General features: G+C 40.7%; 1 protein-coding gene across 1 annotated transcript; it reads right to left on the bottom strand.

The window, feature by feature from the left end:
- Nucleotides 1-112: 112 nt before the first annotated feature.
- On the bottom strand, nt 113-17158 carry LOC133557640 (uncharacterized). Its single transcript, XM_061908292.1, has 9 exons — nt 16794-17158; nt 16634-16706; nt 12988-13275; nt 12806-12910; nt 12623-12737; nt 5354-5457; nt 4538-4722; nt 435-1822; nt 113-364 (listed from the first exon to the last, which is right to left on the bottom strand). Exons 1-9 carry the CDS (start codon nt 16868-16870, stop codon nt 282-284), a joined length of 2418 nt encoding a protein of 805 aa, XP_061764276.1. The 5' UTR covers nt 16871-17158; the 3' UTR covers nt 113-281.
- Between the last annotated feature and the right edge of the window lie 9517 nt (nt 17159-26675).

Genomic DNA, 26675 nt, shown 5'->3' with positions numbered 1-26675 from the left:
GGGCAGAGCAGTGACTGGGTTGCGGAAGCAGGATTCAAACCAAGAATCCGCTGGTTACTCCGCTCTACCTCTGTCCAAAATATTTTCCATGTTTAAAAACAATCTGACACGCTTGTGCAAGAGCCCTCTCATGACCGGCAAAAGTATTTATTTGATTTTAACTGACAAAAAAACATTTCATCATAATTAAATGACCCACAACGAGGCACATTAGCAAAACTGAAATGGGGCACACCGTTTTCATATCCACTACCCGTCAGAAGTGGTTGAATTGTGTTGGGTTACTTTCCATCCTGCCTAAACGGGCTGAGAGACAGGAAGAGAGTTTTCAGGGCTGTCTTGGAGGTGGCTGCTGGGGCGGAATCTACGTCAGGAAAAAGACCAATCAGTTTCTCACACAAGTGTTGATGCAGAAGCAGAGTGTATGTTCTTACCAACATCAGCTGGCATGATGACTAATCGCTGACAGGTTCCAGAGTAAGGCTTTTCTTTACTTTCGTGTTTAATGGGCGCTTTAATGACAACATCAACTAAGCGTTTGTCTTTATTGGCAGTAGTGTTCTTTGGGGAGACTTCTGCTTGTGGGACACAACTTGAAACGCCGTCTGACAAAGGAAGGGTTTTTTTAGCTGGCTGCCCTGACTCCAAGGTAGGACAGGAAGTTACTGAATGATGAGGTTGAGACGGCACACCTGGGAGTGAGGTCGCAAACAAGCTGCGCAGAAACCCAGCACGAGCTTGGTCTGGTCCAACTGTGCTTTTAACCAGAATATTTTGGCATTCCACTGCACCGTTAGAGGGAATCAAGCCATGAGGGCTGGCGGGTGTTGTTGAAGTGCCTGTGATGTTGCCGGCAAAAAGGCTTTTGAAAGTCTTTTTCATGGGTTTAGGATATCCGGGTGGAGAGTCAAGAGGATCGGTGGGTCCAGCTGAATTACAATGTGGTAATGTCTCAGACTGGGTGTTTTTTAAAAGGCTGTTACGTTTCACAGGATCAATGATTTCAGTGGAGGGGATGGATGGTTCAACAGCGGCAAAATCATCTTTTAGCTGCTTCGATCGCTCACAAGGGTGACTAAAGGGATGGACTGTGTGTTGGGAATCACTTTTCTTATGTGATCGATGTGATGTGAAGACTGTAGAGGGTTTCGGTGATGACGCCACACTTGGGGTGCTTGAAAAAAGGCTATGAAAAGTACCCTTGCCGGGCTTGAGACCCTGACCGGAGCCCACAGAGGATGCCACGTTTGCGGTCTCACGACATGCTGTCTTGTATTCTGCGTGAGAAGACGCAGGTTCCTTACTGTCATGCCGAACCTCTTGGAGTGTCTTCTTGAAAGCTTTATTTTCGGCAGATAGCACACCTGAGACCTTATCATTCTGGCTTGCTAAGCTCTGTTCAGGGAGCGCCGTTGGAGTGTAGAATACACTCTGTAGTGTACCAGTAACTGTTGGAAGAGTGTGACGCAATGCAGAATTACAGGATATTGGCGACTTGAGGACTGCATCCACAGAGATGGGAACTTTGCTAGGATTTCCCCAGCTGCTGCAATCAGAGGTAGTGGCTGGAACAGGAGTAGAGTCATCTTGAGCTGTAGGCGTTTGGAAGGCACCAGACAAAGGACTGGACAACTGACGTCCAAGCAACGCTTCCACGGAATAGCAAACGGGGGCCGCAGGGTGGAGGTGGGTTAACGGAGCTGTTGGAGACAGATCAGCTGGTCCCTCTGGCGGCATTTCTTCCTCAACAACCAAGGCATCCTCAGTGGGAATCAACTTGCTCTCAATAGCGTTTGATTCTGCACTGTTGTAGAAGTTGAATCTGTAGATTTAATCAGAGCAAGTCAGTCGGTTTCACCTGCACACATCTTTACCACGGACTAGCTTTTTTACAGTATCAGATCCACGCATATTAATGGTTCGCCATTCTCTCCCGGCATACACGCAAATTTGTGACTGGGTTTGTTTTGAGGAAATTTGTATATAAATGATAAATAAATAAATAATAAATGGGTTGTACTTGTATAGCGCTTTTCTACCTTCAAAGTACTCAAAGCGCTTTGACACTACTTCCACATTTACCCATTCACACACTGAAGGAGGGAGCTGCCATGCAAGGCGCCAACCAGCACCCATCAGGAGCAAGGGTGAAGTTTCTTGCTCAGGACACAACGGACTTGACGAGGTTGGTTCTAGGTGGGATTTGAACCAGTCACCCTCGGGTTGCGCACGGCCACTCTCCCACAAAGTAAAGTGACACCTTGATTTTCAAACCTTGATTTTCAAACTTAATTGGTTCTTGAACGTAGAAAAGTTTGTACATTTAAGAAAATGTTTCCATAAAAAAACAATGTCAACATCAAGCATGTGAGCACCCCTTAAGAAAAAAAGAGGTAAACTGACAAAAAAGAAAATTTCTATCGGCACAAAGTGGTGCCGCGCAAGCCCCGAAATAAAATTTAGAAAATCAAGACTACATACCATGAATTGATTAACGTGGACTTAAACAAGTTGAAAAACTTATTCGGGTGTTACCTTTTAGTGGTCAATTGTACGGAATATGTACTGAACTGTGCAATCTACTAATAAACGTTTCAATCAATCAATCAAGTAATCAATCAATCAATTTTATGCCATTGTGACATTTCTACACTGTATTTTACCTTTAGATGTATTCTCTTCCACCAACCTCTTTTAGCTGTCTGACTGTTACATGTCCCATATGTAATGTAACATTTGTTACCGTGCATGCAAAAAACTCTGAAAACCTTTCTCATTCGGCAACGCTATCCTCCTGTAGCACGCCGCCTTGGGCAATATACCGTATTTTCCGGACCATAAGGCGTACTGTCGATGAATGGTCTATTTTTGATCTTTTTCAAATTTAAGGAGCTCCGGATCATAGGGCGCATTAAAGGAGTAATTTTTTTTTTCTATATTGAAAACACTTCCTTGTGGTCTACATAACATGTGTTGGTGGTTCTTTGGTCAAATTCTTGCATGGATTATGTTTTACAGATCATCTTCAAGCCGCTTTCTGAAAGTCTCTTCAGAATGCGCCGTTTTGTTGGCGGTGTTATTTATGTGGCTCACCTTCGGCAGCGTTTTCTCCCCGTCATCTTTGTTGTAGCGATGTAGCATGCAAGGATGGGAGTGGAAGAAGTGTCAAAAGATGGAGCTCACTGTTTTATGACATTCAGACTTTACATAAATCAATAACGGAGCAGCATGTCCCGATCCGCCACAAATGTGTCCCGTGAAAAATCGTCCGACCGGAACTGTCTACAACAACTAAAGTTCCTTGAGTGAATAATGTGAACTCATGACAGATATAAGTAAACTTTACACTACTTTATATTAAAAATAGCAATAGCGGAGGATGAATGTCCCATAAAAAGATAAAGAAAAAGAAGAAGCTTATCAACTACGGTGTATTCACGGACTACCAAGGCCGACGCACACAATGTTTCAGGATTTATGAAGATCCCACATACAGATCAGCAGGTACCAGAAGGTAATAAAAGTTGCCTTTGCATAATAGTGCAAAACAAAAGGCCAGATAATATGTCTTATCTTATACACACACCATAAGAATACTTGTCGTTTAATGCACCGACAATCCATGGGAGAAAAAAAGATTAAAATAAAATAAAATAAAAAAAATCTTGAGTTACTTGAATACTTGAGTTATATTGCAGTCTGCACGTATCTCTTATCTCTTATGTGTGATTGCCATCTACAGGTCGCACTTATCATTTCACCATGCACCAAATGAAATTGCTTCGAGGTTGGTAAGCAAAAGCAGAAATATTCCGTGCATTAGGCGCAGCAACGGGTTATAAGGCGCATTGTCGAGTTTTGAGAAAAAAGGGATTTTAAGTGCGCCTTATAGTCCAGAAAATACAGTACATTTGTTATTTTTTTCACTGAATCATCTTGCTCTTTGGGGACTGGCCCCTCAATGTCCAAATAAGCATGTCCACCTCGCTGTGATGTCACAAAGTAGCCAGACTGTAAAACCCTCACAAACAGAGGCATTCAAAACTGCTTGCAATCTCATGCCAAAATGCACTGTGCACATGAGCAAAATGCGGCCACTGCAAAATAGTCCCATCTTCATCCTTTGTACGAAATGCTTCTATCACTGAAACACCAATGCTGAAACGTATGTAGAAATGACGTGAGAAGGAAGCATGCCCTTGTATGGAGTGATGGTAACATGTCTGCTGTGTGGAAGTATTTTAACATATCCAAGAAAGACCCGCAGACAGGTATCTGCAAAATGTGCAATGTGGAAATGTCAAGACGGCGACATTCTACAAAGACGTTCTTTCTAAACAAATTGATTAATAATTGCAGCCCAAGACGGGTGTAGCCCATTGGTTGAGAGTAACAAAAAATGGCCTTTATAGAGCTTTTCATGGTGTGTCCATTTTTGGTGTTTTACTTCCCGCCATTCACAGGGGGGATCTTAGTACGTAACCTGAATAGTAAGAATCTAATGAACAGTATTTAAATTTGAATGTAAAACACGCACCTTAAAGGCTTTGCTAATGGATCACAAGCCACGTCTGCTTGTGTAGTCTTTTTATCAGGTGGATCATTAACTGGTGTGATTTCTGGCTTGTCTGCAGTCACTTGCTGAACTGAAGACGTCTGCTCAGTTTTTTGTGCAAGCTCATTTTCCAATTTAATTGCATACTCGATATCCTTTTTTATTGCCTGCAGGAGGAAAGAAACGTCAATAGTTTTGGAGCACCTTGTACTATATCAGTGGTTCTTAACCTTGTTCATATGCACATCCACCGAACCCTTCTGTAGTAAAAAATAAAATGGTTTTGGGTTTTTTTTCAAATTCAAGACAAAGTAATATGTTTGTTGTTTTTTTTCTAGTGCACAACATGAACCGTGCATGAACATCACCTTCTTCAAAGAACAAATCCAACACAGTGCATGAACTCACAACAAATTACACACTTGCAAATCAAATGGAAAATTAGAGGGAACATTGTTTGGGGGTATCCATAAAACTTAGACTTCCTTTTTATTGTCATTCAAATTTTAACTTTACAGTACAGATACGCAGATAGGGAGAAGTTTTTTTTACACGATTGATTGAATGAGACTTTTATTAGTAGATTGCACAGTACACATTCCGTACAATTGACCACTAAATGGTAAAGTTTTTCACATTAATCAATTCATGAGTCTGGTGTGTCTTGACCGCTGCGGCGAAGGCTCTGCCGAACCTGAGGCCGACTCACAGAACCCTTGGGTTCGATCGAACCCAGGTTAAGAACCACTGCACTATATAAAGAAAATGTACACATGTGAATAAGTAAACTGTACTCACCTCATCCAATAGTTTAGTGGTGACGTCATTAAGTGGCTCATGGGAAAACGCACAATTTTGTCTTCGACACCGTCCTCTATGATAGTGTTTGCAGGGGAAAGATTGTGACAGCAATTCAGGAAACAACAAATGGAACTGCGCAGCTCTGTTCTAATGTGCAGAAACATTTAAGAAAAAACAGTGGACACCGTTTTAGTCAACGGCCCTCGTATTTGCTAACTCACATAAACAACGGTTGTCAATAAGGAGGTCCCGAACAACCTTTTTGGCCTCCGATCCCGATTTCGAGTCCCAATCTGATATTTTTATATTAGATTAGAGAACTGAAAATTTTTCATAGCAAGTAACTAAAATAAACACAATAACTTCTTTTTATATAAAACGTATCTTGACACATTTAGAATGTGCTAGTATTGTTGTACATCGGCCGATGCATTACAATTGTAGTATTGAATGCCCCATACATTTGTTTTTAACAAAATAAAGTTATTATAGTACTAATAATAATTAGGATTAAGTATGCTTTTTCATGGACATGTTGTAATGAGAAAACGGAAATATGGAAATGCCCAGGGAAGCATCCGAGTGGCTTCCTGACCTGATACAGAGCACCAAACTTCTTGTGACCTTCCAATTAGCCCACGTACAGTATGCAGAGAGTTTCATAGTATGGGTTTCTATGGCCGAGCGGATGCATCTAAGCCATACATCACCAAGTCCAATGCAAAGCGTTGGATGCAGTGGTGTAAAGCACGTCGCCACTGGACTCTAGAGCAGTGGAGACACGTTCTCTAGAGTGATGAATCACGCTTTTCCATCTGGCAATCTGATGGATGAGTCTGGTTTGGCGGTTGCCAGGATAAAGCTAAATTTCGGACTGCATTGTGAAATTGAGCGGAGGAGGAATTTAGGTGTGGGGTTGTTTTTCGGGAGTTGGGCTTGTCCCCTTAGTTCCAGCCAAAGGAACTTTGAATGCTCTAGGATACCAAAACATTTTGGACAATTCCATGCTCCCCACCTTGTGGGAACAGTTTGGAGCGGGCCCCTTCCTCTTCCAACATGACTATGCACCACCAGTGCACAAAGCAAGGTCAATAAAGACATGGATGACAGAGTCTGGTGTGGATGAACTTGACTGGCCTGCACAGAGCCCTGACCTAAACCCGATAGAACACCGTTGGGATTAATTAGAATGGAGACTGAGAGCCAGGCCTTCTCGACCAACATCAGGGTGTGACCTCACCAATGCGCTTTTGGTAGAATGGTTGAAAATTCCTAATAAACACACTCCGCAACCTTGTGAACAGCCTTCTCAGAAGAGTTGAAGCCGTAATAGCTGCAAAAGGTAGACCCACATCATATTGAACCCTATGGGTTAGGAATGGGATGGCACTTCATGTCATCCCACCGTGACCACCACTTCCCAAAGACAGCTGGCACTCCACTCGGCGACGGAAAGTTTCTGTGAGTATGGCTTCCTCCGCTTTGTGCACTTTACTCATGGATAGGTTGGCTTTGCTAGAGAGCTGTGTCCGCCAGTTAGAGCAGTGTAATTTCGTAACTTTAGATGTTGCGGACACATCTGCTAGCGTTAGCTATAGCGAGCTAACTAGCCCAGCTTGTAGCAGCCCTAAGCGGCCTACAAGCTACGGTGTACCGGTTGAGACGCATAACAGATTTAGCCCTTTAGCTAGTCCTACACCCCAGTCTACCGGGCACCACACTTTAGTCATAGGGGACTCCATCACCCGAAACACAAAGCTTAGGAAACCAGCCACAATTAAGTGTATTCCCGGGGGCAGAGCACCTGACATTGAAGCTAATCTTAGGGAGCTAACTCGCAACAGGCCTAGTAAACACGTACGACAGGCTAACCGCACCACTAGTTATGCGAATATAGTGATACACGTTGGCTCCAATGACGTTAGGATGAGACAATCAGAAATTACAAAGAGAAACATAGCCAGGGCTTGTAATCTCGCTAGAAAGATGTCCAGGCATCGAGTAATTGTCTCTGGCCCCCTGCCTGGGAGAGGCAATGATGAAAGATATAGCAGATTAGTCTCTCTTAACAAGTGGCTGGATAGCTTCTGTAGACAACAGGGATTTACGTTTATTGATAATTGGCCCTCTTTCTGGGGCAAACCTGGCTTGCTGAGGAGAGACGGCCTTCACCCTAACCAGGAAGGCGCTATCCTCTTGTCTCGGAACATAGATTTCGCATTGAGACACATTTGACTAACTGCACTAGAGCAAGCCCGGTCACAGGCAATTACAGAGCCTGCTAGCATGGGTATGGAGTCAGTTAAGTTAGAACTAGCCAGCGCCAGGCTGGATGATCCCTGTACACATAGCAATTTTCTTAGAATAATACACAACTCACATAATGGGTTTTCTGCTATGACTATGACTACATCAGAGTTAGACATGCGTTCTACTGAGGTGGCAAATTATGATGCATTCAGTTTATCGCAGCACCAAGTAGACAATCTGAAAATTCCCGTCATATCAATTCCTTGATATAGTCGTAATTATTTTAAGTACACTGCGCATAATAAACGCAACATTATTAATAACTCTACTACGGATAATTTTATCAACAACTCCTTAAAACAGCCCACTACCTATAATATGGGCTTTCCAAAAATCAGATCTTTGTCTCCCAAAACGTTATTAGTTAATGAGGTCATTAGAGACAACAACCTTAACATCATCGGTCTTAGCGAAACCTGGCTTAAACCAGACGACTTTTTTGCGATAAATGAGGCATCCCCTCTTAACTATACGAATGCGCATATTGCCCGTCCCCTCAAAAGGGGAGGGGGGGTCGCACTAATATACAACGAAAACTTTAACTTTAGTCCTAACTTAAATAATAAATATAAATCGTTTGAGGTGCTTTCTATGAAGTCTGCCACACCGCTGCCTCTGTGCCTGGCTGTTATCTACCGCCCCCCAGGGCCCTATTCAGACTTTATTAGTGAATTTTCAGAGTTTGTTCCTGATCTAGTGACGCACGCCGATAATATAATTATAATGGGGGACTTTAATATCCATATGAATACCCCATTGGACCCACCGTGCGTGGCGCTCCAGACTATAATTGATAGCTGTGGTCTTACACAAATAATAAAGCAGCAGCGGTAATACGATAGACCTAGTACTTGTCAGAGGTATCACCGTTTCCAAAGTTATGATACTCCCGTATACTAAAGTAATGTCCGATCATTACCTTATAAAATTCGAAGTTCAGACTCATGTTCGGCAAGCTAATAATAATAATAACTGCTATAGTAACCGCAACATTAATGCTGCCACAACGACGACTCTTGCTGATCTACTGCCCTCGGTAATGCACCATTCCCAAAGTATGTGGGCTCTATTGATAACCTCACTAACAACTTTAACAACGCCCTGCGCAAAACCATTGATAGTATAGCACCGCTGAAGTTAAAAAAGGCCCCAAAAAGGCGTACGCCATGGTTTACTGAAGAAACTAGAGCTCAGAAATTATTATGTAGAAAGCTGGAATGCAAATGGCGCACGACTTAACTTGAAGTGCACCATCAAGCATGGAGTGATAGTTTAATAACTTATAAACGCATGCTTACCTTAGCTAAAACTAATTATTACTCAAATCTCATCCGCATTAATAAAAACGATCCAAAATTTTTGTTTAGTACAGTAGCATCGCTAACCCAACAAGGGACTCCTTCCAGTAGCTCCACCCATTCGGCAGATGACTTTATGAAATTCTTTAATAACAAAATTGAACTTATTAGAAAGGAGATTAAAGACAATGCGTCCCAGTTACAACTGGGTCATATTACACAGATACGACTGTATATACGGCGGATACTGCAAATATCCAAAATAGTTTCTCTCGTTTTGATGAAATAACATTAGAAGAATTGTTACAACGTGTAAATGGAATAAAACAAACAACATGTTTACTTGACCCACTTTCTGGGAAACTTATCAAGGAGCTTTTTGTATTATTAGGTCCATCAGTGCTAAATATTATAAACTTATCACTTTCCTCGGGCACTGTTCCCCTAGCATTCAAAAAAGCGGTTATTGATCCTGCCCTTAAAAGACCCAACCTCGATCCTGACCTCATGGTAAACTACCGACCAGTGTCTCACCTTCCCTTTTTTTCGAAAATCCTCGAAAAAATTGTTGCAGAGCAGCTAAATGAACACTTAGCGTTTAACAATCTATGTGAAACCTTTCAATCTGGTTTCAGGGTAAATCACTCTACTAAGACAGCCCTCGCAAAATTGACTAATGATCTATTGCTAACGATGGATTCTGATGCGTCATTTATGTTGCTGCTCCTCGATCTTAGCGCTGCTTTCGATACCGTCGATCATAATATTTTATTAGAGCGTATCAAAACACGAATTGGTATGTCAGACATAGCCCTGTCTTGGTTTAACTCTTATCTTACTGACAGGGTGCAGTGCGTCTCCCATAACAGTATGACCTCGGACTATGTTAAGGTAACGTGTGGAGTTCCCCAAGGTTCGGTCCCTGGCCCTGCACTCTTCAGCATCTACATGCTGCCGCTGGGTAACGTCATACGCAAATCCGGTATTAGCTTTCACTGCTATGCTGATGACACCCAAATCTACATGCCCCTAAAGCTGACCAACACGCCGGACTGTACTCAGCTGGAAGAGTGTCTTAATGAAATTAAACAATGGATGTCCGCTAATTTTTTGCAACTTAACGCCAAAAAAAACGGAAATGCTGATTATCGGTCCTGCCAGACACCGACCTCTATTTAATTATACAACTTTAACATTTGACAACCAAATAATAAAACAAGGCGACTCGGTAAAAAATCTGGGTATTTTCTTCGACCCAACTCTCTCCTTTGAGTCACACATTAAAAGCGTTACTGAAACGGCCTTCTTTCATCTCCGTAATATCGCTAAAATTCGCTCCATTTTGTCCACTAAAGACGCCGAGATCATTATCCATGCGTTTGTTACGTCTCCTCTCGATTACTGTAACGTATTATTTTCGGGTCTGCCCATGTCTAGCATTAAAAGATTACAGTTGGTACAAAATGCGGCTGCTAGACTTTTGACAAGAACAAGAAAGTTTTATCATATTACGCCTGTACTGGCTCACCTGCACTGGCTTCCTGTGCACTAAGGATGTGACTTTAAGGTTTTACTACTTACGTATAAAATACTACACGGTCTAGCTCCATCCTATCTTGCCGATTGTATTGTACCATATGTCCCGGCAAGAAATCTGCGTTCAAAAGACTCCGGCTTATTAGTGATTCCTAGAGCCCAAAAAAGTCTGCGGCCTATAGAGCGTTTTCCGTTCGGGCACCAGTACTCTGGAATGCCCTCCCGGTAACAGTTCGAGATGCTACCTCAGTAGAAGCATTTAAGTATCACCTTAAAACTCATCTGTATACTCTAGCCTTTAAATAGACCTCCTTTTTAGACCAGTTGATCTGCCGCTTCTTTTCTTTTTCCCCTATGTCCCCCCCTCCCTTGTGGAGGGGGTCCGGTCAGATGACCATGGATGAAGTACTGGCTGTCCAGAGTCGAGACCCAGGATGGACCGCTCGTCGGGACCCAGGATGGACCGCTCGCCTGTGTATCGGTTGGGGACATCTCTACGCTGCTGATCCGCCTCCGCTTGGGATGGTTTCCTGTGGACGGGACTCTTGCTGCTGTGTTGGATCCGCTTTGAACTGAACTCTCGCGGCTGTGTTGGAGCCACTATGGATTGAACTTTCACAGTATCATGTTAGACCCGCTCGACATCCATTGCTTTCGGTCCCCTACGGGGGGGGGGGGTTGCCCACATCTGAGGTCCTCTCCAAGGTTTCTCATAGTCAGCATTGTCACTGGCGTCCCACTGGATGTGAATTCTCCCTGCCCACTGGGTGTGAGTTTTCCTTGCCCTTTTGTGGGTTCTTCCGAGGATGTCGTAGTCGTAATGATTTGTGCAGTCCTTTGAGACATTTGTGATTTGGGGCTATATAAATAAACATTGATTGATTGATTGATATATGTGAGTCAAGGCAGGTGGCCTTTTGGCAATATAGTGTATATTGCTTTATTCATTGACGTGTTACCTGCTATTTTGTGTTGCATATTTTTTACATGAGATTTCAAGTTAATTTTATCATCTATTATAACACCAAAAAATGTGTTTTCTTTTACCCTTTAAATGCCTACTCAATACATTTGTATTTGCGTATGACTTTCCCTTCTACTGTTACCGAACAACATTATTTTAGTTTTACTGAGATTTAAAGATAGTCTGTTTTTGTTAAACCATCTTTTTAATTTGTTAATTTCTTCTGTTGTTATTTTTTATTAGCTTCTGTGGGTTGTCTCTGAACAAAATGCAGCTGTATCATTGGCAAATAATTCTAACTTTAAGTCCTTTGTAACTTTACATATGTCGTTTGTATAAAGATTGAACAATTTTGGTCCAAGTATTGATCCCTGAGGTACGCCACAAGATATTTTCAGCTCTGTCGATGTGCATGTATTGCTTCCTGTAGGTTAAGTAGCTCCTTACCCAGATCAAGAACAACCCTCTGATTCCATACCTTTCTAATTGCAGGGACATTGAGCTACTGGCAGTCAGTGTTAGAACTTATTACATCCCCAGGAGTTTTTACATGTACTGTAATTGTGATGACATTACATCCCTGCGCCGACTAACACTGCTGTAGCGTGTGCAGCTTTTGCTGGGCATCTGTGTGCTGACGAACGCTGATTAGTGGAACTATCTTGCAGTGTTTTTACTCAGCTGTAGTCATTAGTATGCCAATAATTTCTGTTTATTCATTTTTACAAACTTAATTTCAATACGCAAAGCTCCAAAAAGTGGATGGACACCTTTAAAAGTATTTACAGAGGCATAAACTGTAAAGTATTTAGCCAGACTTCGAAGTGGCGAGGCGAGCTGCTCACAATGACTCCGATCTTGTAATTTGAAAATAAATGTGAAATAAAGGACGAGGGGACCGAATATCAAAATTCACGATTAACTTTGTTACATGCTGTAAAAGTAGTAGTGACACGCCATTTGTGTAGTTATTCGTCCACCTTTTACAGGGCGCCGTTTGTGGTGACCCATCGCTATTCTGTTCAGTCTACCTGTAAAGTGTTTGTTTGGCTAATATTGAACAGGTTTGTGGTGAAAATGAATTTTTGTTGTATTTGTGCAATGACAATAAAGAGCATATCATACCATATTATACCATTTTGGTCAAATAAAGGATATTGTGCATATACGGACAGCTCTCCCCTTTAGTGCAGAGTCCTTGTATGTAAAACTTGCAGCACTCTTTGAAAATATCGTTGAAAGATTCAATGTGCTCCAGTTGGCAGCTGTCACTCTGGCAGAAGAAGGAAAACACACATTAGGTAGTCCTTAATTATAAAAATAATCTGGAACACAACCCACCATAGTGCATTTTCCTAAAAGAAAAAATCGGCAAAGGTGGCGTCCATCGAAAAGCACAGCATGATGGTCCAGAAACTCCTGGGAAAAGGTTTTAACTCTGGCAACCTATGAAAAGAAAGAGGAGCATTAGACCTTCCACAGTATAAACTGATCAAATATAAATAAACCTTTTACAAGCTCACCTGCATATTTTTTCTGTTTTTACTACCTCCTTTATTCATCCTTAAGTTTCCGTTCTGATTGCCATCTCCTTGTCGTGGAGGTCGCCATTGACGGTTGCGATGACGTTTTTGTTGTTTGTTCACATTCTGTGTGGTTTTAAAAAATTGTTCATTGCAACGGCCGTTGGCACGCTTGGACGCCATCCCCTTGGTGAAGTCACCACTTGCATGTTCATAGTCATTGTGCACTTGGTCTTTTACAGCCTTGGAATTACCAAAGTAAACACTGGTTGCCTGATGATACTGCCTCTGAAAGAAGCACATAAATCAGTTGCCGAAATCAAATAGCTGTCGGTAAAAATAGGGGTGTCCTGATACACAACTTTTTCGCTATTGATACAAAACCGTATTGGAGCTGGAGAATTAGCTGGTATCAATCTTGTTCTAATACGTTATCAGCAGGAACTATACATACTTTTATTATTTTGTAACGTGGAATGTAGGGTTGCATGATTTTTGATGTGTGAAAACTCCATTTCCAATAACGATTTCAGGTAAAAACTACAAAAAAACACATAGGAGTGGGGTAGCTAATGTCATTATCTTATTTGTAATAAAATAGGATAATAAAAAGGCTAGAGGAAGCTTTTTCATATATTTAAATACAAATATGTGTGTCTTTATTATTTGTATCAACATTTCAGCTTTTTAATTATCTTTCTGCTCAATTTTTTTTATTTATTTAAAAAATATATATTATTTCTACACGGCTACTACAGGGTTAGTGCAGAGGTCTCAAACTCAATTTACCTAGGGGCCACTGGATGCAGAAACTGGGTGAGGCTGGGCCGCAAGAAAAGATTTCTTAAAAAATCTAACATGCACTTTTTAATGAATTCACCTTCTATGAATGGCTTTCCCGCCCTAGCAACATACTTGCCAACCCTCACGATTTTTCCGGGAGACTCCTGAATTTCAGTGCACCTCCCGACAATCTACCGGTGCAACCATTCTCCCGAATTTTTCCCAATTTTCACCCGGCCGACATTATTAAGGGCTGCCGTGGCTGCACTGCCTTTAACGTCCTCTACAACAGTGGTTCTCAACCTTTTTTCAGTGATGTTCCCCCTGTGAACATTTTTTTTATTCAAGTACCCCCTAATCAGAGCAAAGCATTTTTGGTTGAAAAAAAAGAGATAAAGAAGTAAAATTCAGCACTATGTCATCAGTTTCTGATTTTTTAAATTGAATAACAGTGCAAAATATTGCTCATTTGTAGTGGTCTTTCTTGAACTATTTGGAAAAAAGATAGAGGGGGGGGGTGCCCACATCTGAGGTCCTCTCCAAGGTTTCTCATAGTCAGCATTGTCACTGGCGTCCCACTGGATGTGAATTCTCCCTGCCCACTGGGTGTGAGTTTTCCTTGCCCTTTTGTGGGTTCTTCCGAGGATGTCGTAGTCGTAATGATTTGTGCAGTCCTTTGAGACATTTGTTATTTGGGGCTATATAAATAAACAATGATTGATTGATTGATGATTGATATAAAAATTAAAAAACGTGTTGAAAAATACACAAGTGATTCAATTATATATAAAGATTTCTACACATAGAAGTAATCATCAACTTAAAGTGCCCTCTTTGGGGATTGTAAAAGAGATCCATCTGGATTCATGAACTTAATTCTAAACATTTCTTCACAAAAAAAATAAATCTTTTAACATCAATATTTATGGAACATGTCCACAAAAAGTCTAGGTGTCAACACTGAATGTTGGATTGTTGTACTATTTTTCCACAGTTTATGAACTTACATTCATACTTCATTGAAGTATTATTCAATAAACATATAAATAAATAAATAAATAAATGGGTTGTACTTGTATAGCGCTTTTCTACCTTCAAGGTACTCAAAGCGCTTTGACACTACTTCCACATTTACCCATTCACACACATATTCACACACTGATGGAGGGAGCTGCCATGCAAGGCGCCAACCAGCACCCATCAGGAGCAAGGGTGAAGTGTCTTGCTCAGGACACAACGGACGTGACGAGGTTGGTACTAGGTGGGATTTGAACCAGGGCCCCTCGGGTTGCGCACGGCCACTCTTCCACCGCGCCACGCCGTATAAAGGATTTATGAATTGCTGCGTTTTTTAGAATGTTTTTATCAAATCTCACATGTCCTTTGGCATACCTTCAAGTACCTCCAGAGGTCCGCGCACCCCCAAAAGAAGACTACTGCTCCACTACATATCATCGCGACCGCTTTAATATCACACAAACAATGTGCCAGCTCTGTATCATGTTGTGTGAGACTTGTGCAGAACAACGTCAGTGGCTGCAAGACGTACTTGGTCAACAGCCATACAGGTTACACTGACGATGCCGTGTAAACAACTTTAACACTGTTACAAATATGCGCCACACTGTGAACTCACAGGAAACAAGAATGACAAACCCTTTTTGGGAGAATTTCCGCACCCTAACACAAATTAAACACAAGTGAACAAATACCCAGAACACCTTGCGGGGCTACAATATACAACACCTCAACCGACGCAAGTAGGGAGGGTGATGGTGTGGGGGGTTGGTGGTAGCAGGGGTGTGTATATTGTAGCCCGGAAGAGTTAGGTCTGCATGGGATTCTGGGTAATTGTTCTGGTGTGTTTATGTTGTGTTACGATGCGGATGTTCTCCCGAAATGTGTTTTTCATTCTTGTTTGGTGTGGGTTCACAGTCTGGCAAATATTTGGAACAGTGTTAAAAGTTTTTTTTACGGCCACCCTTAGTGTGACCTGTATAGCTGTTGATCAAATATATCTTGCAATAACTCACGTGCGTTTTGCATGGCCAGATGCAACATACAACTGGACTTGCATGCTGTCAGTTCAGGATGTAGGGGGCGCTAAAGGCAGTGCCATTATGGCACTCCCTGAGTATTGTTGATCTGGTAAAAATTGACAGGGGCTTCGAGAGAATTGGTGCCCTGAAATTCAGGGGTCTCCCGGGAAAATTGGGGACGTTAACAAACATGACCTATCAAGCGCCGTTCATATTAAACTCGCGGGCCGCACCAACATTAAATTGTCATATCAAAGCGCGGGCCGCATAATAACGTCTCGCGGGCCGCATGTTTGAGACCCCTGGGTTAGTGCGTCTGCCTCACAATACGAATGTCCTAAGTAGTCAGGGTTCAATCCCGGGCTCGGGATCTTTCTGTGTGGAGTTTGCATGTCCTCCCCGTGAATGCGTGGGTTCCCTCCGGATAATCCGGCTTCCTCCCACTTCCAAAGACATGCAGATAAGTTGATTGGCAACACTAAATTGGCCCTAGTGTGTGAATGTGAGTGGGAATGTTGTCTGTCTATCTGTGTTGGCCCTGCGATGAGGTGGCGACTTGTCCAGGGTGTACCCTTCCGCCCGATTGTAGCTGAGATAGGCCCCAGCGCCCCCCGCGACCCCAAAAGGGAATAAGCGGTAGGAAATGGATGGATGGACATCGAATCATCAAACTGGTGCGATTATATGCATCAAGTGTTAATTCAAGGCTAAGGCAAAATATCGAGAGATATATCGTGTATCGTGATATGGCCTAAAAATATCGAGATATTAAAAAAGGCCTTATCGCCCAGCCCTAATTATAATAAACATTTGATCATTCATACCTTCATATATGGACCATGTTGGTCGCTTTTCCTCTTCCTTCTCTCGCCGTTTTCAAAATGACCAGTGTTGTTTCTAAATGAGATTGGTCAAATTAACACGAGTGAGACTGGAATAAATGTTAATATTTACTAAATGTATCAAAGGTAAAACTACAAATACCTGAAAGTAGACGCCGGTTGATCAGGACGCTTCACATTAACTGCTGACAGCTTCGAAAAAAGATTGGTGAAAGCCATTATGATGATAAAAAAATGTGCCAAACGTAAGATGTGCTCGCCTGTTTGGACTGTAAATAAATGAGTGAAAATAAAATAAAAGGATTAAATAGGTATTGAAAATGTACTATGTTACGCGCACGTTCATTCTCAGCGTGTCGACTACATTTTACGTCATATAGCTGCGTTCGCGGTACCTCGGAATTTTCTATTGTCATTGTCAATACTTTCAAAGAGTGTTAAAATTCCAGAAGTCATTATATTTAATTATTTAGAAAATGCAAAGAATTACACGATTCAACCCACTCTTGCACCACACTTGATCTATATCACGGTATACTTAGCCATTCTCCTTTTTTTTTTTCATAATATTAAACTTTACTTCTCGTGGTTTGCTGTAGTTCGAATAACTCATTGGTTTACCAAACTAACCAATCCCACGCCAGTCAAGGAATTATTGTGCCTAAATCTAGCCAACCAGGGAAGGCAGAAGGTAATGTCAACCAATCAGAAGCAGTTGTAGGCGGGTCTTGGCGGGTCTACATTTACACGCACGTCAGCGCAGGGTTGTGACTGTTGTCAATTTAGTGACATGCAAATGTTGAATTTTACAAATAACAGTTTATTTCAAAAAAATTATAAAATAAAAAATAAAATAAATAAACTTAGCGATTTGCATCCAGAGACTGTTCACCACCTGTTTTGTTAAGGTGTTCGAGCTTGATGGAGTTCTTTATGCGTGCACTTGAACGACACTTTTATTGAGTCCTGCTTAACATCAACGTCCTCTCACCGAGGATACTTTATTTTCTTCTTCTGTTGAACACAGAACTGCTGCGGTGTTAAACACTACGCTGCACCAGAGCGCCCACAAGGGGAGAACATGCGCTACAACATCCAACCTCTACAACACAGCCACACAGCGTAAGAGCGCAGATATATACAACCTTAACAGTTTTGGACTTGTTAAAGCACTCGATCACTATGGCAAGGCATTCTGGACAATATTTCTGATACATTTTTGCTTTGTGACACGATTGTTCATTTTTTTAAATGTTTTTATTTTATGTTAATAAATGGCTGTGATGATAATGTAAATGAGGGATTTCTAATCACTGCTATGTTGGAATTCCTTGTAATATACTGTTGTTGATATTATTCATTTTTGTTTGACTACTTTTGGATTGTTTTGTGACATGTTTGTGTGTCTTCAAAATTGCTCTGCTGATTTTTGAATGTTGCTAGGTCGGGTTTGGTTTTGAAATTGTATTATTGTGGTATAATTATGTTGGATTGATTAACACAAATTTAAAAAAAATAATAATCTTTTTTTTTTTGCTTTGTCTTAAATGTGTGCTATTTGAATTTACACAGTATGAGAAAAAATTGTAAAGAAATGTTACCTTTGCAACCTCATTATACTATTGGCTAAGTTTTATATTTGTTAATGTAAGGTTCACAATACCCAACCTGATTTTTGTGCTTTTTTAAAAAAGAGTTAAAACTTTACTTTAAAACTCTATGTAGATAGATATACTTTATTGATTCCTTCTGGAGAGCTCCCTCAGGAAAATTCAACCTCAATTCCAGCAGCAGCGTACAGAATTGAGATTGAATTAAAAAAGTAAAAAGTTAATAATAGGGGTACAAATTGAAATAAAATTGAAAAATATTTCAATAAGAATGAATGGTAAATGGGTTGTACTTGTATAGCGCTTTTCTACCCCTTTTTAAGGAGCCCAATAACAATAAAAAGCAACAATAAGAATAAAACTATAACAGTAAAAATAAGAATATAACAAGAGAAAGTAGGCAGTAGTGACCTATAGTCAATACTAGATTAAATGAACACGTGAGATCCAATTTTTCTGAGATGATAAAAACCGTCTTTCTTAGCGACAAGGGTGACTGTGAGACCCACGGTCTTCACCGTGGCCTCCGACCATTTGGACGTGCCCTGAACACCTCACCTCCCGTGGAAGATGTCCGGGCGGATCCTAAACAGATGCCCGAAGCACCTCATCTGACCCTTCTCAATGTGGAGGTGCAGCAGCTACACTCTTAACTCCTTCCGGATGACAGCACACATCACATAGTCAGCCTATCCCAGGAGTCGGCAACCCACGGCTCATTAGCATTGCCTAGTGGCTCCCAGGAGCTTTTTCAAAAATGTATTAAAATGGAAAAAGATGGGGCAAAAACATATTTTTTGTTTTAATATAGTTTCTATAGGAGGACAAACATGACACAAACCTTCCTAATTGTTATAAATCCAACTGCTTATATTAAACATTCTTCATTGTAGGCAGGTAGGTCTTTATTGTCATTGCAACAAGAACAACAAAACTTTGTTTTTTAGCACAAACCTGTTCAAGATTAGACAAACAAACAGTGTACAGGGTTACAGAACAAGGACGCTGATGGGTCGCCATAAGGCGCCCCGTAAAAAATGGGAAAAAGGTAAACGCTGGTGAAGGATGAGTAAAAAAATACAATCCAGACAGGGCTCCTAAGGGGGCCCAGTTCGGAGTGAGAAAACACCTCCATAGCAAAGCACATATACATATTACAACATACATCTCGAGATATCTAGCAACAGAGGGAAGGTAGTTCAAGGTCATGGTGGTAGGTCGCAGCTCTCAGGCGCTGACCATCCATTCATCACCCCTATGGGACTTGCGTCGAGGGCGTTGGATTAGCTGGACGGGGGGTGTATGTGTGGCGTTTATTTTTTTGTGGATGTGTGTATGTGTGTGTGTGTGTGTGTGTGTGTGTGTGTGTGTGTGTGTGTGTGTGTGTGTCTGTGTGTGTGTGTGTGTGTGTGTGTGTGTGTGTGTGTTTGTGTGTGTGTGTGTGTGTGTGTGTGTGTATCAGCCCATAGTGTGTCTCTGTTACGCGGCCTTGATGTATTTGCCGTCGCTAGTCCAAAGTTCACAACAACAGGTGTGTGTCCATTAGAGACAAAAAAAGGGAGTTTGTTGTGTCTTCGCTGCAGCGATCTTCGGGAGAGTCTCGAAGCCAGGGAAACAATCCAAGTTAAAATGATTTACATGCGAGTGAAAATAAAATTTGCTTTTCACTCTAAAATTGTTTATGACTGGTCCTTAAAAACTGCGGGGTAGACAGTCCGATGTAATCCACAGTTCTTCCCGCATCCTCCAATCATTTGTGGCAGCTTTGGGGTATTTTGAAGACTGCCAGCAACTTCCAATTTGTCAACAAACCAGAGCAACGCTTACTCCAATCAGCAGATGTCCTGTTGTCATAATTCCGAATAGGTGGATATCTTCACGTCCTCGACAGAAAAGGGTCGCCAGGCACGCGGCACTCCTTCTTCTCCCAAGAGTCCGTCGTGTGTCCAGCAACAACGCTTTGTCACGACAGCAGGTTCCCCCAAACCAAAGATCTTGTCAATTTTGTTGAGGCCAGTTAAATAGTTCCAATGTTTAGATTTGGAGAGCAGTGCAAAAAGTGGCAACAAAAAAGTTAAGACAAGACAAAACAAAGAAGCAAGCAGGAGAGATAAGGGAGAGGAAAGGGGAGCGTCCACCCTCAGTGAGTGCCAGAGAGAAAGTGAAATTGATGTGAGTATTTGGCGAACGCCATTTTGTATTACTAATTTCGGCAGACTTTGAACTCACCGTAGTTTATTTACATGTACAACTTTCTCCGACAAAAAGACGTGGTTGATGCCACTCCTTTTTTGTCTTATTTTGTACGTCAAACCTTTTATGCTGTGCGTGAATGCACAAAGGTGAGCTTTGTTGATGTTATTGACCTGTTGGAGGACTAACCAGGCATTTTTGCACAGTGCATGACCGCGAACTAATCAATGCTAACATGCTGTTTAGGCTAGCTGTATGTACATATTGCATCATTATGCCTCGTTAGGAGGTATATTAAATTAAATTGAAATTAAATTAAATTAAAATTAAATTAAAAATTAAATGTCCTTTACTTATGTGTTCTGTGTATTTAATGTAATTTTGATTGTGTCAAGACATATTATCTGTATGTAATATCGGCTGCATTCCTGATAGTTATACCATGTTGTTCCAGACCACAGCAAACTTTACACAGCTTGCAAATATTGTTACAAATAATTTTACTGCCGTTTCCTTTAACTTGGGCACACACATTTATACCTTTGGGCATTCTGAGCCAGTAATTTCCAGGAGTTATCATACCTTCTGAAAAGCCTACATTTTATTAATATTTTCCAATGTTGTATAAAATGTGTAGAATAAATATTGAAATGTCAACATTTGTGTCAGCCTGCGAAACATAGTCAATTTGATAGTAGGCTAATAAAGCTAATATAGACACTTATCACATGTGTTGCCTTCATTATAACACTTATATTAGGCTTTTAATTTGTTTGGACTCCAGACAGATTTAATTTTTTTATTTTTATTTCTGGTCCACTATGATTCTTTCAATATTTTGGGTTGCCGACCTCTGCCCTATCCCTATGGAAGCCCTGCACCCTGACAGAGGAAACACGATAATTTTGGTCGCTGTATGTCCTAACATTACTTATTTGAGTACAAACAACTTCTGACAACTACTGCTAAATAATGAACTTTGATTTATACAAATTGAGGGACAATCGGTAGAAAATGAATTGATGGAAAGTCCATTATAATAATCCAATCCAATCCACTTTGTTTGTATAGCACATTTAAACAACATAAATGTTTCCAAAGTGCTGCACAACAATACTAAAACAATATCCAAATATTATCCTTAGCTCCACCAATGACTGAATAAAAAAATAACACCAATATAAAAACATGAATTGATTAACGAGGACCCTGACTTAAACAAGTTGAAAAACTTATTCGGGTGTTACCATTTAGTGGTCAATTGTATGGAATATGTACTGAACTGTGCAATCTACTAATAAAAGTTTCAATCAATCAATCAATCAATCAAAAACAATATAAAAGTAAATATGATTTAAAACTGTTTTGAAGGGTAAAACCAATCAAAACAATAAATGGAAATCAAAATAAAACAACACAGAAAATACAGAGGACCACACAACTCACGTAGTGCTAAAAGCCAAAGAATAAAAGTGGGTTTCAAGACGAGACTTAAAACACTCCACTGCGGGAGAAGTTCTAACATGGAGGGGCAGAGTGTTCCAGAGCCGAGGGCCGACCACAGACAAGGCCCTGTCTCCCTTGGTTCTAAGTCTGGTTGTGACGACCGAGTCGCATGGAGATGCCGGTTTTGTTCTACCAGGATGCAATGGACTTCGGATACAGCGTGCAGGTAGGAAAAAAATGAAAAATAAATCGGACGGGAGCAAAGAAAAACATGCTCATAGCACAGAAGGCAAAAACTAAAGGGGCTAGCGTGGGAGCTAGCAAGTAAACGAGCCTAGCGTGGAAGCTAGCAGATACAGAGCATGAAACAAAAGTCATCATCTGTTGCAAAAGGCCATTTAGAAAGCCAGACCGAGTGAGGGCAGGGCATAGACTAAATAGCCTCTAATTAGTGCCCGGACCACAGGTGAGCGTCCCGAACACTAGCCAGAGGCAGGTGAGTGCAATCTGCCGTCATGGCAACTATAACAAACCAAATCAAGAGGTGCTGAAAACACAATTGACTAAACAATGTAAACAGACTATGATCCGGGCAGTGGATCATAACACTGGTCTTGGGCACCACGAGCTGGAGCTGGCTCTCAGACCTCAGAGCACGCTCAGGAGGGTACATTTGGATGAGGTCCCAGATATAATGAGGTCCATGTAAAGCTTTAAAAACAAACAGCAATGTTTTAAAATCAATTCTAAAATGAACAGGAAGCCAGTGCAGGCTCTCAAGGATTGGGGTTATATGCTCACGTTTCCTGGCCTCTGTTAAAAGTCGTGCTGCCGCGTTCTGGACTAACTGCAACTGGGAGAGAGCTTTTTGGCTAATGCCAGCATAAAGTGCATGTCATGATCCGTGGTCCGGATCATGTTTTGTTTAGTTATGTTCTGTTAGTTTTGGATTCCCTTAGTTCCTGTTTTGTGCACTTCGGGTGTTTGTTATGGTTACCATGGGTGCTAATTGGTTCCACCTGCCTCTGATTAGTGTTCCGCACGTTCTTCTGCTGTTGAAGACTAATCAGAGAGCTATTTATTCACGTTGCTCACCACAGTCGGTGTGGCTTCATTGTTTGCCATACGTAACAGTTACATTTTCATGTTCCTGATTCTTGCTCCAGTGTTTCCTTAGCTTTCCGTGCGATCGGCACGTTTTTCTTTTGTTTGTTCTGTCTTTTTGGTACGTTTATGATTCATGAGAAATAAATCATTTCCCACCTCACGCTATTGTCCGGAGACGTCCGTTCTGCATTCCGGGAGAACAAACCCTGACCCGACCGCGCCATACGTGACAGTGTATTGCAGTAGTCCAGGCGACTTGAAATACAAGCATGCACGACTTGTTCAAAAAGGTTACAAGATAAAAACGGTTTTACCTTTGCTAAAAGACAAAGATGATAAAAACACGATTTTAAAACGCCATTGACTTGTTTGTCAAGTTTAAAATTGCTGTCTATAGTGACACCAAAGCTGGTGACCTTGGGAAGCACATCATTTTGCAAAGGTCCCAAGTCAGTGAGGGCTGGATCAAAAACTAAAATTTCAGTTTTTCCCTCATTCTTTATTCAAAAATTCTGGGCTAACCAAGCCTTGACGTCGCATAGACAGTTGGGAAGGCGTGTAATAATATCAACACTATCACAAGTGTGAGTGGATGCAAGGCGCGGACAAGTGGCAAGTATAAAGAAAGGGAAGGTAGCGTTACAAAGACAAGTCTTTTCAGAACTTAAAATCGCTGCACGGACACAACTCACAGCAGGGTTCCTGCTTCACATGAATCTGATTGCAGACACATTGTTTTACGCACACACTTATTGCTTTACATGGACACACCTATGATTACGGACACACGACTCTTGAAGTGCAGAGAGGTCGCCAAAATGTCAGTGAAAAAAGACAGCCAATCAAGGAAATACTGACAGACATATTTTTTTTCCTCACAAACAAATCATAGTACCGACAGACAACTTAAAACACTCATAACGGATTAAACGCATACACATTCTTGTATTTGTTACCTTCTTGAGACCTCCAAAAAATGCCTACCTCTTGACGACCACTAGATATATAAAGATTTGTATTTAAAACATTAATAATATGTACATACTGTGCAAGTATATAAAAAAGGGTAAGCTTTTAGTTAATTTTTTCTTTTTTAAATTTTTGGTTTAGTTTTTAACCTTGATTATTTACTTCAAGTTATTACAGTATGTCTCTGTATACATATTTATTTATTTATTTTAAATATTTTTCGGGCCAAAGGAGGCACATTTCAATTTCTTACACACACACACACTTGTTATTACATATGTTGGCCTGAGGGGAGCACTTAATTTTTTTTACACGCACTTGTTTTTTCATATGTTGACCAGACCAGGAGCACGTTTAAAACCGACACACATTCAATTAAAAAAAACGCCCTCCTTTTTGGGACCACCCTAATTTTGATAGATTTCACCACCATAAATGAGACATTATCAATTAGATGCAAGGGTTTTCCGTATTGAGACCATGATTTCGGTGCTAACTTGTTCACCGGTCATCATATGGAAGGTACTTTTCCTTGTCGATGTCTCAAGAAGGGTAAAAATACAAGAACACACACACATACATATCTTGTATTTGTTACCTTCTTGAGACCTTCCAAAAATGCCTACCTCTTTAGGACCACCCTTTCTAGATATATACAGATTTGTATTTACAACATTAATAGCATATACATACTATCTAAATATAAAAAGGTAAGCTTTTAATAAATATATTTTTATGTATTTTTTATTTGTAATTGGTATTTAATCTTCATTATTTACTTCAAGTCATTACAGTATGTCTCTGTATACATATGTATTTTAAATTATTTTTGGGCGCATTTCAATTTCTTACACACACACTTGTTATTACATATGTTGGCCAGACGAGGAGCACTTCAATTTTTTAAACACATTTGTTATTTCATCTGTTGACCAGAGGGGACCACGTTTAAAACCGACACACAGTCAATTTGAAAAATCTCTTCCTTTTTGGGACCACCCTAATTTTGATAGATTTCACCACAAGGGGTGCAAATGAGACATTCCGTATTGGGACCATGATTTCAGTCCTAACTTGTTCACCGGTTCTCATATGGAAGGTAATATTCCTTGTCGATGTTTCAAGAAGGGTAGAAATACAAGAGAACACACACACAAAAACACTTTGAGATACAGACACACACATTAGTTTACAGACACGTGAAACGGATTACAGACGTGCAAACTGAGACAAGCATTTGCAGATAGTTTTGCTACAATAATACTTGAATAGATTTACACCTCTGGTACAATGAGTCGTCATTTCTGGCAATACTGTTCAACAGTCACATTTAGTGGCCAATATATTTGTTGCGCCTGTTGGGTTTGATGATAACCTTTAAAGTCAGTCAATACACTGTCCAGTTATTTGTACATTGTGATTTCATATCAAGACAATTTAAAACTAGGGATGTCCGATAATATCGGACTGCCGATATATTCCGCCGATAAATGCTTTTAAATGTAATATCGAAAATTATCGGTATCCGTTTCAAAATTAATGGTATCGGTTTCAAAGAGTAAAATTTATGACTTTTTAAAACGCCGCTGTGTACACGGACGAAATACAGAGCGCCAAATAACCTTAAAGGCACTTACTTTGCGTGCCGGCCCAGTCACAGAACATTTACGTCTTTTCACATACACAAGTGAATGAAAAGCATACTTGGTCAACAGTCCTACAGGTCACACTGAGGGTGGACGTATAAGCAACTTTAACACTGTCACAAATATGCGCCACACTGTGAACCCACACCAAACAAGAACGACAAACACGTTTCGGGAGAACATCCGCACCGTAACACAACATAAACATGACAGAACAAATACCCATGATCTCTTGCAGCACTAACTCTTTCGGGACGCTACAATATAGCCACCCCCTAACCCCGCCCACCTCAACCTCCTCATGCTCTCTCAGGGAGAGCATGTCCCAAAATGCCAAGCTACTGTTTTGAGGCATGTTGAAAAAAAAAAATGCACTTAATGACTTCAATAATAAATAGGGCAGTGCCACTTTGGCATTTTTTTCCCTAACTTGAGTTGATTTATTTTGGAAAACCTTGTTACATTGTTAAACAAAATTAGGCATAATAATGTGTTAATTCCACGACTGTATATATCGGTCGGTTGATATCGGAATCGGTAATTAAGAGTTCTACAATATCGGAATATCGGATATCGTCAAAAAAGCCATTATCGGACAGCTCTAGCAAAACAATACAATACAACCAAAAATAAATCTCTATTTAAAAATGGTTATAAGGTTGGCAATGTAGCTTTGAAATTAAATACAAATAAGAACATTTTATTAATGCTCTGTAATCATTGCTTAAAATTACAAATGAGATAGGCGCCATTTTTTCTGGCAGGTCAGTAGTCATGTTATGAAATGCTAATTAATTTTTGTACATAAAATTACTACAAAACGACTATTCATTCAGCTTGTCTGTCAATAGATAAAACTAGCGTGTGAGCAGTTGTGTTGTTTTGACTCTGAATTTATACATTTTAATTGTATAAAAGTGCCATTCTGTTGTTGACATATGATTTCATTTTTGATATACATTTCCAGTAAGCATCATAAGATTGCAGATTATGAAACGCAATCAGGCTGACATGAATCATCAATAATGATTAAAGGCTCCACAACATGCGGAC

This window comes from Nerophis ophidion, linkage group LG01 (assembly GCF_033978795.1).
Source record: "Nerophis ophidion isolate RoL-2023_Sa linkage group LG01, RoL_Noph_v1.0, whole genome shotgun sequence".
Classification (NCBI taxonomy): domain Eukaryota; kingdom Metazoa; phylum Chordata; class Actinopteri; order Syngnathiformes; family Syngnathidae; genus Nerophis; species Nerophis ophidion.
The sequence above is the reverse complement of the archived record's forward strand: the minus strand, read 5'-3'. Positions and strand labels throughout refer to the sequence as shown.